The 16,196-nt window shown below is 43.6% G+C and overlaps 1 protein-coding gene across 1 annotated transcript; it reads right to left on the bottom strand.

Moving 5' to 3' along the window:
- Nucleotides 1-12,519: 12,519 nt before the first annotated feature.
- LOC121574059 (beta-2 adrenergic receptor) lies at nucleotides 12,520-15,725 on the bottom strand. Its single transcript, XM_041886623.1, has 2 exons — nucleotides 15,551-15,725; nucleotides 12,520-15,244 (listed from the first exon to the last, which is right to left on the bottom strand). The coding sequence occupies exon 2, from the start codon at nucleotides 15,239-15,241 to the stop codon at nucleotides 14,018-14,020; it is 1,224 nt and encodes a 407-aa protein (XP_041742557.1). The 5' UTR covers nucleotides 15,242-15,244; nucleotides 15,551-15,725; the 3' UTR covers nucleotides 12,520-14,017.
- Nucleotides 15,726-16,196: the final 471 nt, after the last annotated feature.

Below are 16,196 nucleotides of genomic sequence, written 5' to 3'. Positions count from 1 at the left end.
GATACATCGGCCCTTTCCGCATTTCTAGAAAGGTTAACCCTGTGTCGTATCGTTTAGTTCTGCCTCGCTCCCTTAGAGTTAACCCCACTTTCCATGTTTCACTCCCTTAAACCTGTCTTGTCTTCTCCTTTTGCCCCCCACACAGACCCCCGCCACCTCCCAGGATCATAGACGGCCAGCCAGCCTACACAGTCCGCCGGATACTGGACTCCCGGAGGGTCCAGAACTCTCTGCAGTATCTGGTGGACTGGGAGGGCTACGGGCCAGAGGAGCGCTCCTGGGTTCCGGCCAGGGACATCCTGGACCCAGGGTTGATCCGAGATTTTCGCACCCTGGGGCCAGGGTGTTCTGGAAGGAACGTCAGGAGTCGTTCCTAGAGGAGGGGTCCTGTCAGCTTCCTGCTTCCCCTGTTTGTCTCCTGGCCTCTAGAGGTCAGCGGTGTTCCCCCTTTGCCTTAGTTTTTCCTCATGTGTCCTAATTAGCTTATCTATGTCACCTGTGCCTTGTTTCCCCTTGAGTATTTTAGCTGTGTGTTTTCCCCTTGTTTCTCACTTGGTTATTGCGTCCTGTCTATGTGTCTCCTGCTTTGTCCCACCGTATCAGTCCTAGTAAGTTATTCGAAGTTCTTTAGTTTGTTTTTCTCCCCTCGGGGAGTTGTTTTGTTTTGCCTCCTGTTTTGAACATTAAATCTACTTACCTGGAGTATTGCCTGGGGTGTTTCATTTGGGTCCTACAACATCTCCTCTGTGGCAAGGGGTAGTACCCCCAGCTCTACACATTTGAGACCGGAGTTCTAGCCCGGCTTGTGACATTACAGGGAAAAGATGCAGAATAGTCCAGTAGACGGAGCGGGTGGCGGAGATGAGTAGGTGGTAGTGAAGTAGCAGATGAACTGATGGCACGGCAGGGGTTGGGTGAAGGTTCCGGGAGAATACTGTAGACAGAACAAACGGAGGTAAGTACAAGGCAGGTCAACAAGATGCAAAAAACAACAAAACTAACGCTAGTACTCTGAGGCTGATACGCTGGCAAAACATACTGTTTATGGCTAACGATCCGGCAGGGAATGGATGTTAGGCCAGAGCCTAAGAAGGGTGATGATCAGGACCAGGTGTGCAGATTGCTGATGGGATGCAGGTGCGGAAATCAAGAGCGCTCCCCGGAGCGTTCCAGAACCCTCGGGAAACTGGAGATCACGAACATAAAAACTAGTCCACAGACAGGACCCGACTCAGACTGCCGGGATCGTTACAACTCTGGTCAGATGAGACAAAAATTGAGCTTTTTGGCCATCAGGGAAAACGCTATGTCTGGCGCAAACACAACACCTCTCATTACCCTGAGAACACCATCCCCACAGTGAAGCATGGTGGTGGCAGCATCATGCTGTGGGGATGTTTTTCATCAGCAGAGACTGGGAAACTGGTCAGAATTTAAGGAATGGTGGATGGCGCTAAATACAGGGAAATTCTTGAGGGACACCTGTTTCAGTCTTCCAGAGATTTGAGACTGGGACGGACGTTCACCTTCCAGCAGGACAATGACCCTAAGCATACTGCTAAAGCAACACGCGAGTGGTTTAAGGGGAAACATTTAAATGTCTTGGAATGGCCTAGTCAATGTCCAGACCTCAATCCAATTGAGAATCTGTGGTATGACTTAAAGATTGCTGTACACCAGTGGAACCCATCCAACTTGAAGGAGCTCGAGCAGTTTTGCCTTGAAGAATGTGCAAAAATCCCAGTGGCTAGATGTGCCAAGCTTATAGAGACATACCCCAAGAGACTTGCAGCTGTAATTGCTGCAAAAGGTGGCTCTACAAAGTATTGACTTTGGGGGGGTGAATAGTTATGAACGCTCAAGTTTTCTGTTTTTTGTGTTATTTCTTGTTTGTTTCACAAAAAAATATATTTTGCATCTTCAAAGTGGTAGGCATGTTGTGTAAATCAAATGATACAGACCCCTAAAAAATCCATTTTAATTTCAGGTTGTAAGGCAGCAAAATAGGAAAAATGCGATGAATACTTTCGCAAGCCACTAAATGTATATCAAGCAATTCACACATATTATTTAGATAATGACTGTTCGCACTTGGTGGCCTATAGCAACACCACAGAAGAAAATACTTTATATGTGGCAAGTGAACCTGCTACCACAACACTTCAATAACACTTGACATAACATCTTCTCTAAGCATTACAGGGATATGGCTCTGAATATATACAGCAACACCTCCCCCATAAGCATTTATGTCTCTTCTATAGATGTTATATTCTTGTATTGCTACTGCTGTATCATCAAATGAATTATCTAAGTGAGTCTCATAAATGGCTAATATATTAATGTTATCTGATGTTAGCAAGTTATTGATTTCATTAACCTTATTTCTAAGGCTACATATATTAATATGGGCTATTTTCAGCCCTTTCCTGGGTAGCTTATCAGAGATAGACATAATACTGAAAAGAGCTAACAAAGCAAGAGAAAAAATATACATTCAGCAGTCCATTAATCAATTGTTGTGTGTGTGTGTGTGCTGCGGGGTTGAAGCTACGAACCCATAGGCTTGGCTCTCTCATCCCTTCCAGGCTTCTGGATGGGAGGGAGGACATTGAGCCTGTCATAGCAGATGTAAGCAATGTCCTCACGCGCTCTGGCAGCTTTAATGGCTGGGATAATTCTTTCCTCTTCTGGCGCACAGCTTCAGGATAGTCCTCGATGAGAAAGATATACAGTTGAAGTCGGAAGTTTACATACACTTAGGTTGGAGTCATTAAAACTCGTTTTTCAACCACTCCACAAATGTCTTGTTAACAAACTATAGTTTTGGCAAGTCGGTTAGGACATCTACTTTGTGCATGACACAAGTACTTTTTCCAACAATTGTTTACAGACAGATTATTTCACTTATAATTCACTATATCACAATTCCAGTGGGTCAGAAGTTTACATACACTAAGTTGACTGTGCCTTTAAACAGCTTGGACAATTCCAGAAAATGATGTCATGGCTTTAGAAGCTTCTGATAGGCTAATTGATATCACTTGAGTCAATTGGAGGTGTACCTGTGGATGTTTTTCAAGGCCTACCTTCAAACTCAGTGCCTCTTTGCTTGACATCATAGGAAAATGAAAATAAATCAGCCAAGACCTCAGACATTTTTTTGTAGACTTCCACAAGTCTGATTTCCAAACGCCTGAAGGTACCACGTTCATCTGTACAAACAATAGTACGCAAGCATAAACACCATGGGACCACGCAGCCGTCATACCGCTCAGGAAGGAGACGCATTCTGTCTCCTAGAGATGAACATACTTTGGTGCGAAAAGTGCAAATCAATCCCAGAACAACAGCAAAGGACTTTGTGAAGATGCAGGGGGAAACAGGAACAAAAGTATCTATATCCACAGTAAAACAAGTCCTATATCGACATAACCTGAAAGGCCGCTCAGCAAGGGAGAAGCCACTGCTCCAAAACCGCCATAAAAAAGCCAGACTACAGTTTGCAACTGCATTTGGGGACAAAGATCGTACTTTTTTGAGAAATGTCCTCTGGTCTGATGAAACAAAAATATAACTGTTTGGCCATAATTACCATCGTTATGTTTGGAGGAAAAAGGGGGCCCTTGCAAGCCGAAGAACACCATCCCAACCGTGAAGCACGGGGGTGGCAGCATCATGCTGTGGGGATGCTTTGCTGCAGGAGGGACTGGTGCACTTCACAAAATAGATGGCATCATGAGGAAGGAAACTGAGTTGAAATGTATTTGGCTAAGGTGTATGTAAACTTCAGACTTCAACTGTACGTTCCTCTCAAGTTCTTGGCTCTTTCCAGAACAGCTACCTTGTCCTAGAACCTCAGAAACTTGACCACTATCGAGAAGAGATAAGGAATTATTTAAGAAAAGCGCAAGGGTGCCAATATATTTGGCCAGCACTGTACATTGGATGGGAGAAGCGGTATCATGTCGCTCCTACAGTACTGTGATACCATTGGTTTCCTTTGTGACCCAAGACTGAGACCAAGCGAGGGATGACAAGGCAAGCTGCCAAAAGCTAGCTGTGTACTTATTAATACTAAAAGGTTACATCGCTGGTGGCCTCACCTCAGAGAATGACCTTTAATCCTGCTGTTTGAGAACCATAATCATGCTAGGGAACTTGGCTGATCCTGCTTCTATCACAACACAACAAATCCAGATCCCTATCTCAGAATGTGATTATTTTGCCTTGAAGCTTTTCTTGATCACAAGGCAAGGCTAAGTGAACAACTGAATTCTAAAATCAGATATTTTCTTGCAAAATTGTAAAATGTAGTTATATAAGGACAAAATCTTGAGGGTCTCACATGCTGTTCATCTACCAGATAGGTATCTGGTCATTGAGTAAAGTCTTTGTGGGCACCATGACACACTCACACACACACCTCAAGGCCCTCTCTCCTCACATGTTAGACATCTCTGCCTCTGCAGAATCCCATGTGTGGATGACTCAGGTCTCCACGAGTGCTTTTAGCAAGGTTAACTAACTCATTGCTAATGAGCAGTGTAAAGAGACATTCAAAGAATGGAGAATTGTACACTGCCAGATACTGTACTAAGAAGTGAATCACAGAATTGAATTACCTTTATTTGAAGACAAAGAACACTATAAAAGATGTAGAAAAAGCAATATTCCATCACTCCCCTACATTAGACGAGGAAGATCCGGAAGAGGGAACATAAGTGAACATGAATGCGAAGAATAAGCAATGCCAAAAGCAAGGACCAACAGTTGCTGCATTGTTTATCCAAAGGTTTATCCAAAACCTCTTTGAATCTCAGGAACACAGAGTGTTAAGGTTAAACAGCTGGGGCCCAATCACAGTTAAGCACCCGAAAACAGATCACTTTCATGAAATATCTATGAGATACCTTGTCAAACAGCCTCTGCACTGGCATGGTGGTGAGACTAGCCAGAAACTACAAAAGCTGAGTTTAGGGGCCTGTCTCCTACACTCAGTCAAATAGCATCCATTAAGAGCTTTATGGTGGGGTGTCCAGATATATGAGAAGGAACACCATGATGTGGAGAGAAACTCTGATGGCTGAATCAGATAGCATGGGTCTCCAAATATCTTCAAACATCACTTAAATGAATCTATTATTATCGTATTTTAATGGACTACCTGACATCTATATACACTGAGTATACAAAACATTAGGAACACATTTCTAATTTTGAGTTGCATCCCCTTTTGCCCTCAGAAATGCTTCAATTTGTCAGGGCATGGACTCTACAAGGTGTTGAAAGCGTTCAACAGGGATGCTGGCCCATGTTGACTCCAATGCCTTCCACAATTGTGTCAAGTTGGCCGGATGTCCTTTGGGTGGTGGACCATTCTTGATACACATGGGAAATAGTTGAGCGTCAAAAACGCTGAGCGTCAAAAACCCAGCAGCGTTGCCGGTCTTGACACAATCAAACCGGTGCACCTGGCACCTACTACGATACCCCTTTCAAAGGCACTTAAATCTTTTGTCTTGCCCATTCACCCTCTGAATGGCACACATACACAATCCATGTCTCAGTTGTCTCAAGGCTTAAAAATCATTCTTTAACCTGTCTCCTCCCCTTCATCTACACGGATTGAAGTGGATTTAACAGGTGACATCAACAAGGGATCATTGATTTCACATGGATTCACCTACAGTGGCGTGTATTCATGGATGCTAAGGGAAGCCAGGCTTCCCCCAAAAATGTTGTCTCTCTGTGTTTCATAATTTTCCTTCATTTCGCAAGAGTCTGAATGTATCTCACATGAGAAAGCATCCGAGCAAGCGAAACAGCACCCCTCTGTCTCTGTATGTGTAGCCCATCTATCTGATGCTGTCTGGTCCAAATGAGTATGACATTGTTGCACCCGTAGCATTGAAGGCAAGGGAAGCCAGCGAGCATCTGGCCTCCCTTGACCAAAAAAGTATAGAAAATTAGCCAATCAGCGTTGAGCTAATCTGAGCAAGCTCAACTGTGAATCGTCCTGGCGCGCCCAAAAAAAAGTGTCAAGGGAAGCCAGCTTAGATTTGGCGTCACTCCTATCAAATCCCATTGACAGCATACGTCATTGACAGAAAAAATTGCATCTTGTTGTGTTGTTGTCCTCCAGTGGATAGCTAGCCATGGATGGAGATAGGGATTTGGACTTGTGGTTTTACTTAACGCTCCGTACTGGCCAATGATTATAATGCCGATTCTGATCCAACCATTAATATATACATTGTTGTGCCCCTGGCCTGAGAGGCTGGAAGTTCAATATGTAGCTAGATGTAGAAGGCTAATGTTAACTAGCTAACGTTGCTCATGAATGGAAGTTAGGCTAGTGAGCAAGCATTTTAGCCAGGTAGCCTAGGACAACAACAAATAAAAGCATGTACTGTATCACAGAGTGATAGACCATTTCGTCAACATGAAAGAGAGGAGGATGGCATTGGCGTTTCTCAACAAGTAGGGTGCGTTAACATGTTTTTCTACTTGCACGAACGCGCGCACACACACACGCACACACAGAAATCAGTACCATGGACAGCCACATCATATTTAGCTTACGCTGATTGGACTAAATTGTTTTTGATTTCTTTTAGTTGTCACTGTATTAGACTAAGCAGAGGTGATTTTATGATGTTGAAATGTTGAAGTTGAAATGGTGCTGGAATAGTGGAGGCAGTTCCTTTTTTTTTGCAACTTGCGGTAACTCTCTGTGGTTCTAAATCAATAGTTGTTTAGTGGGCCGAAAATATCGGAAACAGTAACTTGCTTGACCATGCTGTAGGTCATGTAACTGTCTGTTACTGTACATGCAATATGCTTTGTGGACTTCAGTATCCGGTTTTGTGATAAAACAAAGTTGTGGTTGAATTTATTCTGCCACTGTGTCTTCTTATTGTCTCGGCCTTTAGGCCTATACTGTATATCACGGTCGCAAGGCATATGAATTAACAGGTTATAGAGCAAACAACGCAATTATCACAACACTCTGGCTTCCTCAGTGATTTTACCCACGCACCGCTACTGTTCAACTGGTCAGTCCATGTCATGGAAAGAGCAGGTGTTCCTAATGTTTTGTACACTCAGTGTATACTTGGAACTTTTCCATGTGCAAAATCTTTTTCATGTGAATGTGGGATTCAACAATCACCTTTGATGTAGGCTGCAGTACATGATTGGCCTATAAGCCTATGAACTGAAACTTTATTAGCTCTCAGAAAATGATTGCATCTCTTGCTTTAATGAAAACATCATCACTAAATAAGAGCCTCATTCGGATTCAACAGGAGATCCAACACCTCTCATTAATTATTTACCTGAAACACTGTCTCTAAAATGGAACGAAATTGGGCGATCAGCAGCGAAGCCTCAGTCTGATTCTGTCTTCATAATGTCCACTTTATCCATCTGGTGTGAACCCGTTCTCCTGTGGAGACTGTGTATTTACACACTTCAGATGATTGTGGACTACAGGAAAAGGAGGACCGAGCACGCCCCCATTCTCATCGACGGGGCTGTAGTGGAGCAGGTTGAGAGCTCCTTGGTGTCCACATCACCATCAAACTATCATGGTCCAAACACACCAAGACAGTTGTGAAGAGGGCACGACAAAGACTGAAAAGATTTGGCATGAGTCCGCAGATCCTCAAAAGGTTTTACAGCTGCACCATCGAGAGCATCCTGACTGGTTGCATCACCGCCTGGTATGGCAACTGCTCGGCCTCCGACCGCAAGGCGCTACAGAGGGTAGTGCGTACGGCCCAGTACATCACTGGGGCCAAGCTTCCTGCCATCCAGGACCTCTATACCAGGTGGTGTCAGAGGAAGGCCCTAAAAATTGTCAAAGACTCCAGCCACCCTAGTCATAGACTGTTCTCTCTGCTACAGCACAGCAAGAGGTACCGGAGCGCCAAGTCTAGGTCCAAAAGGCTTCTTAAAAGCTTCTACCCCCAAGCCTTAAGACTCCTGAACAGCTAATCTAATGGCTACCCAGACTATTTGCATTGTCATTAGTCTTTGATCGTTTATTTATAGTGGCATGGTGTCAGACATTTTGCTTCGACACCCAAAACACTGTCTGGTAAAGCACTATTTTATAATCTGTTAACTTACATTTGGTACTATATACACTACAGTACACAGTACAACTATCTGACCTTTTCTCAGCATAACCTGTAACCTGGATATAAGCAGCTGGACATATAATCCAAGATGACGCACAGCACAGGAGGACAAAATGGTGGCACATTTCAAAAAGCAGATTGACTGTATGGCTATAGCGCGTCCACTACAGATGGTGAACATCATTCTCCTCAAAGAATGTGAATCAGAGGGCCTGAAAAACCTCTAAATGATTAGCTCAGAGCTCTCAGAGCAGAGGGTCAAAGCAGACAAGTACAAAACATTGGACTATTGCCATATCTCAGACACGCTGTGTGACTGGTCTCTATTGTGGCTACCGGTCTATGGCCCTGGCTGATATTCCTGCTCGCTAGTGTCCAGACCCATAGGGCTCTGTTTAAGCACTGGCCTTGGCGCTTTGATCTGGGGTATTAAAGTGAGGCAATCATTCAACAGGTGGGGCATATTAGCTGGACAAGGTCTGTTTACTACAGAGCAGACCAGAGAACACCCAGGAAATATTTTCTCATTGTCCCTGGGTTACCGGCTGATGCCCCACTGAGGAAATAATCTAATAAGAGATTGACACACATAACTTGTGTGTGTGTGTCAGGGTGGGTCAGTGTGTGTGTGCGCGCGCACACTTTAAAAATAATATTTTAGAGACCGTCTAGATATATTTGTTGAAAATAGATACCAACAGATTCATTCAACTTCAAAAAGTATATATTACCATTTAAGAACAATACACCATTTATTAAATACAAATACCATGTCACATTAGTTTAACCTAAATGTACAGATACACAATGACAACTGTAAAAAAAAAAAAAAAACAGTTGTGCCGATACAGTAGCTTTATAGGGATACTTCGGGATTTTGTCAGTGAGGCCCTTTATCTACTTCCCCAGAGTCAGATTAACTTGTGGATACCATTTGTATGTCTCTGCATGCAGTTTGAAGGAAGTTGCTAACTAGCGCTAGTGCAATTGCTAACTAGTGTTAGCGCAATGACTGGAAGCTAGTACAGTATCGTCAGTTATTGCGTAACGCTATTTAGCATTGGCTTGCGAAACTACCTCTAACTTATTGGACGCAGAGACATAAACAATGTATCCATGAGTTCATCTGACTCTGGGGAAGTAGATAAAGGGCCTCATTGCCAAAATCCCGAAGTTAAGCTAGAATCCTTAGTTGCTACATCCATTTTTGGACCTATATATTAATGATATATACCCATTGATTCTTGAAGAAACCACTGAGCTTAGTTCAACTGTCGTACCCCATTAGAACACAAAATACAAGCTTGTTTTATTCCAATGTTTGTAAACAATATATCGTAAACAAACACTGTATATCCTCAAAACATGGTTAAAACTATAATATTGATATCATGGATGATCAGTCCTTGCATCCATAGCTCTGTCTATAATTTCGAGAGTGATTACATTTCTCCAGGCTTTTTACCAAAACACAGACGGGGTGACGACTTTGTTATTGTTTTAAATAAGGATTCTAGCTTTAAATAAGAATAATTGTGAACAATACCCTGGAGAAACAATGACTGGTGCTGGATTACTTCCAACATACAGTGAGGGAATAAAGTATTTGATCCCCTGCTGATTTTGTACGTTTGCCCACTGACAAGGAAATGATCAGTCTATAATTTTAATGGTAGGTTTTATTTATTTGAAAAAAATCCAGAAAAACGCATGTCAACTGTTATAAATTTATTTGCATTTTAATGAGGGAAATAAGTATTTGACCCCTCTGCAAAACATGACTTAGTACTTGGTGGCAAAACCCTTGTTGGCAATCACAGAGGCCAGGCGTTTCTTGTAGTTGGCCACCAGGTTTGCACACATCTCAGGAGGGATTTTGTCCCACTCCTCTTTGCAGATCTTCTCCAAGTCATTAAGGTTTCGAGGCTGACGTTTGGCAACTCGAACCTTCAGCTCCCTCCACAGATTTTCTATGGGATTAGGCCACTCCAGGACCTTAATGTGCTTCTTCTTGAGCCACTCCTTTGTTGCCTTGGCCGTGTGTTTTGGGTCATTGTCATGCTGGAATACCCATCCATGACCCATTTTCAATGCCCTGACTGAGGGAAGGAGGTTCTCACCCAAGATTTGACGGTACATGGCCTCGTCCATCGTCCTTTTGATGCGGTGAAGTTGTCCTGTCCCCTTAGCAGAAAAACACCCCCAAAGCATAATGTTTCCACCTCCATGTTTGACGGTGGGGATGGTGTTCTTGGGGTCATAGGCAGCATTTCTCCTCCTCCAAACACGGCGAGTTGAGTTGATGCCAAAGAGCTCCATTTTGGTCTCATCTGACCACAACACTTTCACCCAGTTCTCCTCTGAATCATTCAGATGTTCATTGGCAAACTTCAGACGGGCATGTATATGTGCTTTCTTGAGCAAGGGGACCATGCGGGCGCTGCAGGATTTCAGTCCTTCACGGCGTAGTGTGTTACCAATTGTTTTTTTGGTGACTATGGTCCCAGCTGCCTTGAGATCATTGACAAGATCCTCCCGTGTAGTTCTGGACTGATTCCTCACCGTTCTCATGATCATTGCAACTCCACGAGGTGAGATCTTGCATGGAGCCCCAGGCCGAGGGAGATTGACAGTTATTTTGTGTTTCTTCCATTTGCGAATAATCGCACCAACTGTTGTCACCTTCTCACCAAGCTGCTTGGCGATGGTCTTGTAGCCCATTCGAGCCTTGTGTAGGTCTACAATCTTGTCCCTGACATCCTTGGAGAGCTCTTTGGTCTTGGCCATGGTGGAGAGTTTGGAATCTGATTGATTGCTTCTGTGGACAGGTGTCTTTTATACAGGTAACAAGCTGAGATTAGGAGCACTCCGTTTAAGAGTGTGCTCCTAATCTCAGCTCGTTACCTGTATAAAAGACACCTGGGAGCCAGAAATATTTCTGATTGAGAGGGGGTCAAATACTTATTTCCCTCATTAAAATGCAAATCAATTTATAAACATTTTTGATATGCGTTTTCCTGGATTTTTCTGTTGTTATTCTGTCTCTCACTGTTCAAATAAACCTACCATTAAAATTATAGATTGATAATTTCTTTGTCAGTGGGCAAACGTACAAAATCAGCAGGGGATCAAATACTTTTTTCCCTCACTGTACTGTGTGACCATCAAGCAGCATGGAAAATGCTGTCGTCACCACAAAATGTCACCTCCGGATTCTGTTCTTGGTCAGCCGTACAGGTTTCTCCAGTTACCATATAAATCACCTCTGTTTATGAGAAGATATACAGTAACCACAACACTGGCTGGCAGCAGCAGACCCACGGACTGATAAAGTGCAACAGTGCAGAAAGAAGCCATTGCTCTACAATGGTAATAGCAAATGCAGAATGTTGGAAATACTTTACACTTGCAGAATAATTTGACATGACCGAAATATACTGTACATGTAATTGAAACTGTACTGTACATCTTATTTATTTATTTTGACCATTTTACCAACATGGCACAGCTACAGTATGGAACCTGCAATGCGGGAACCTGCAATGCGGGAACCGCTCTGGGGCATTAGATTGTGACTCATATCAGGCCAGCAGAGATTGAGAAATGTAAACTCAGTTCCTTTGATCAGTGCTCAGGGGCACCGTTCCACCCGACAGTGGAGAAAGTCAGGATCTGTGAAAAAGAGGAGCTTCTCTTCAGTCCAGTGTTGCTGTCAAACATGGACGCAGCTGTTTGCATGACACGTTTTCAGTGGAATGAAATATTTGTATATTTAAATATCTAAGACCATGTCTCTCCTACATTTGTGTGTGTCTGAAGTTGACAATACATTCATAGTAACAGTTTGCAATGTAAGGATAATACATTATTCACATTTACAGTACACACATCAAAAGTGTCCTTGTGTCCATAAAAAGCGGGTGGGTTAGTGAGTTAACACACACAGTACCTCATGTTTTCCTATGAATTCAAAGCTCCACAAAAACACAAGCACATGCAGACAGACATAGTTATCCAAGCAGTTGTAAAGTAATAGTAACAGTGCTATTTTGAAGCATTCTAAACATTTACAGCAAGTGAGCATTTTTAGATTGACTTTTTTCACTTGGCTGGCTGACATGATGGTGAGATACAGTCTACGAATACATTGTAGTACAAGGACACTGTGTGCTACACCATTAACCTAGTTCACTACAGTCTGAATGTGGTACCAAGGTTTCCATTCAGTAATACCTGGACACAATCCACCTTGACACCTACGTCATTCATTACTACTGTGACGGTAGGCAGCCTAGCGGTTAAGAGTGTTGGGCCAGTAACCGGAAGGTGTCTTGTTCGAATCCCTGAGCTGACTAAGTGAAGAATCTGTTGATGTTCCCTTGAGCAAGGCACTTATAATTTCTCTGAAGAAGAGCGTCTTCTAAATGACATAAAAATAAAATACTGAGCACCTATGTAGAACATCTGGAAGGAGAAGTCCCAATCTTACAGTTTATCTTCCTCAGACAGGAATATGTGCAGATTCTGCAGAAGCTATAGTGTTGTGGTTTATTTCCTTATCCGTTTGCTAGTCAGTACATTGTGTAAATCTATGGTACACCAATCAGACAGTTTGTCCAGGAATCTCTGTAAACACTGAAACTTCACAGCAACAACAACAGAGAGCAGCACAACATCAGCAACAGCAACAACAGTTCTCAGTATCCACACTCGTCATTAACAAAGAAAACCAGCACGGTAGAGTGTGAAAGCAATCATTAAATATAGCTTTACAGACTAAATATACTGGCTGGATATTGGTATCAGAATGACGTACAGTGGTGGTCACACTACCCAGCATTAAGGTATTGCTGCTTGCAGGGGTTATTGAGTCTCAAAAGTAAGGTCCACAACAAAGGCTTGTCTGTCTGTGTGTCCTTACACACTGTCTGAGGGGCGGCAGGACAGGCGTCAGTAACCTCAGTTATTAAATGGTGATATTGAGGGGGAAGGTGAAGGTTGAGGTATTGAAGGGTGGTAGGAGGAACGGAGCAACGTGAGCATTGCTCAACTCTTTTTTTTACATGTGGTGCAGCTGGTAATAGCGCCTGCCTGTGATTATGTGCACCTGCTGTCCCTCATCAGAGAGTTGGATTTCTGGGCCGTGGCAGAGGGAGTGTTCAGAATCACACAGACAGACAGAAGTCCCTGAGCTGGTTCTGGGAGAGACCCAGATTAATATGGAATGTGTTACAGACAGAAGGCTGGCTACAGCCACAAGTGGGGGTCACAGATATTACTGTTAACCCTGATTTGATCTCTTGTTCGGCCTGTTAATTCTCTCCTACCTCTCCTACCCTGGCATTTCCATGTGATTCAGACTGCTGCCAGTAAAGAACAGTCAGTTCAACTAACAACATTATTCATTTTCATACAAACAGACTATAATTATTTGTTCTTGGAGCTCTAAGATATGGAGCTGAATCGAAAATGATGCTGATGAGGTAGATAAAAAATGAACTTAGAGCAATATAACAAATGTTTGTGCAACTGTACTCGAAACTTGAACTTAGTACCTGAACCCTGGTGTTCGAATGCACACGTGCGTAAGCACTAGAGTACATAACACGTGCACATACTCATGTCCACAAACCACACACACACATGATCACATGCACAAACCATAGACTTCCTAAGTCTTTTGCAGACTTTGTTCAATATTAAGAGGAAAAGTATTACAAACATTTAATAACCTACACATTACTAGAATAATATTCTTATAGTAACGCATTTAAATATGGAAATAGATTCACATGTAATTTCCTATCCCATGTCTGCATACCTGGTCTGGCTAAATGAGAAAGACCAGTCTCACTGTAACACCCTGCGGTTCAGACAATGGAGACAAGAGGAGGATTATTGCAATACCCGTTTGTGTTTGTGACACTAGACAGAGAGCCAATCCCCAGCTCCATGGTCCCAGCGTTATGTGAAAGTCTGCCTGGCTTATCCTTGGGGCTGTGACCCCTATATGTGTATCCATTAGTGGGGAAAGCAGCCCCTCTCAGGCACAGAATCTCCTGGAAGGCATACCTGAACTCAGGACTCCTGCAGTATATGAGGGGGTTGAACGCTGAGTTGGCGTATCCTATCCAGTTCAATATCCTGAATGGCATTTTAATGTTGTCCACCTTCCAGATGGTCACCACCACGTTGAGCACAAAGAAGGGCAGCCAGCAGAGGGTAAAGGTGCCCATGATGATTCCCAGCGTCTTCAGGGCTTTGTGTTCCTTCAGACAGAACTTAGGTCTCTTCCCGTTCCCCCCTGCCCCTCCGCTCCCGCCCCCACCATCCTGCCCCTGGTTGTTGTCGATCATCTGGGTGTGGAAGCGCCCCTCGCTGCTGCGGATCTTCTTCAGCTGCTTCCTGGCCTCCTGGAAGACGCGTCCGTAGACGAAGGCCATGACCGCCAGGGGGATGTAGAAGGAGATGACGGAGGACGCCACGGCATAGGCGGCGTTGGTGTTGAAGTCACAGCAGTGGGCATCTTCCAGGCAGCTGAGCGCCTCGGGCTCATCAGACACCCACCACTTCATGTGGATGGGCAGGAAGGAGATGAGGGCGGCCACGCCCCACACCATCACCACCACCACGCACACCTTGCGCTTGGTCAGCAGGGATGGGTATCGCAGCGGCGACGTGATGGCCAGGTAGCGGTCCAGCGCGATCACACACAGCGTCTCAATGCTGGCCGTCACACACAAGACGTCCGCCGCTGTCCAGAACTCGCACAGGAAGCTGCCAAAGTGCCAGGTGTTGAGGAGGATGTAGCAGGCCCCGAAGGGCACCACCAGCAGGCCCATGACCAGGTCAGCACAGGCCAGAGAGGTGATGAACATGTTGGTGACCGTCTGCAGCCGCTGGAAGCGCACAATGGCGGTGATGACCAGCACGTTGCCAAAGACGATGCCCATCACTAGCAGGGCCATGAGGATGCCTAGTAGCACCGCCACAGCCTCGCTGTACTCCGAGTAAAACCACTGGTGAGACGACGAGTTCGTCTCCACTGATAGATCCGATAGGTTGAATATGGCAGGCGTGCTCAAACTCTCCATGATCTATGGCCCAGTTGAATCAACAAACCACAGGAGATAAGATAAGGAGAAACGTGTTGTCAAAAGGACCCATAAAACAAATAATTTTCCATATAGCTATATAGGCTACTGTATATGTAAAGTATATAAAGTCAAGATAGGATTCATAAGTTAAGTTTGATATGAATTCTGAATTATTTCATCCAATATCTCTTAGATGCAATTGTATTTAAAATATAATAAAGAAAATACTAACTTCATTCTTAATACATTTGCTCAATCAAAAAACACAAATAAATAAATCATTTCATCTTAAAGCCATTTACCTACCTCCAAATGTTCTCCTGGTCTCCCATAAAATCTAAAAGTATTCCTTTTTTATGTTGTAGCTCCCACTAGGTGTTTGGACTTCATTAGAAATGTTTTTGGCTGACTGCCTTCTCCCTTCCTCTTTTGCTGTGTCACACACTCACAGTCCCCACTTGCTCTGTGTTCTAAAACACCACTCTCTCTCACTGTTGAATGTAGCTCCTGATCTAGTCATAGCCCTTATAGCAGTCAAGAATGACATCACACTCTGGCAGCAGCCAATCAGCAGGCAGGCACACCACAGGAGCAGTGAATAAGAGTGCCTTTATGCACAGTAAGACGTTTTTTCACAAAAACAAGTCAAATTGCAAATTTGTTTGTATTTGTAATATTTGTAAAGTACAAATATTTGTTCTATGTTACCAGATAAATCAAACTACTGAAGGCAATATGATAGTGATAATGTTTCTGAGAGCGAATGCTGTATGTCATAAAATTTTGAAAAAACGTTGAAAGGGTCGTTCACATGGCAACATAATTAGTATAAGCTCTGTTGGAGACAAGCACAACAAACGAACTAAGCAATTATGTACAACCTACAGTTATATACTGTTCTAAAGGGTTGTCATGCAGAGCATAACTACGTAATATGATGTCAATGGAAATG

The sequence above is a fragment of the Coregonus clupeaformis genome, chromosome 9 (assembly GCF_020615455.1).
Source record: "Coregonus clupeaformis isolate EN_2021a chromosome 9, ASM2061545v1, whole genome shotgun sequence".
Lineage (NCBI taxonomy): Eukaryota > Metazoa > Chordata > Actinopteri > Salmoniformes > Salmonidae > Coregonus > Coregonus clupeaformis.
The sequence above is the reverse complement of the archived record's forward strand: the minus strand, read 5'-3'. Positions and strand labels throughout refer to the sequence as shown.

Excerpts from the sequence above, each read along its gene's own strand:
- LOC121574059 (XM_041886623.1), bottom strand. The coding sequence starts at position 15,241 with ATGGAGAGTTTGAGCACGCCTGCCATATTCAACCTATCGGATCTATCA.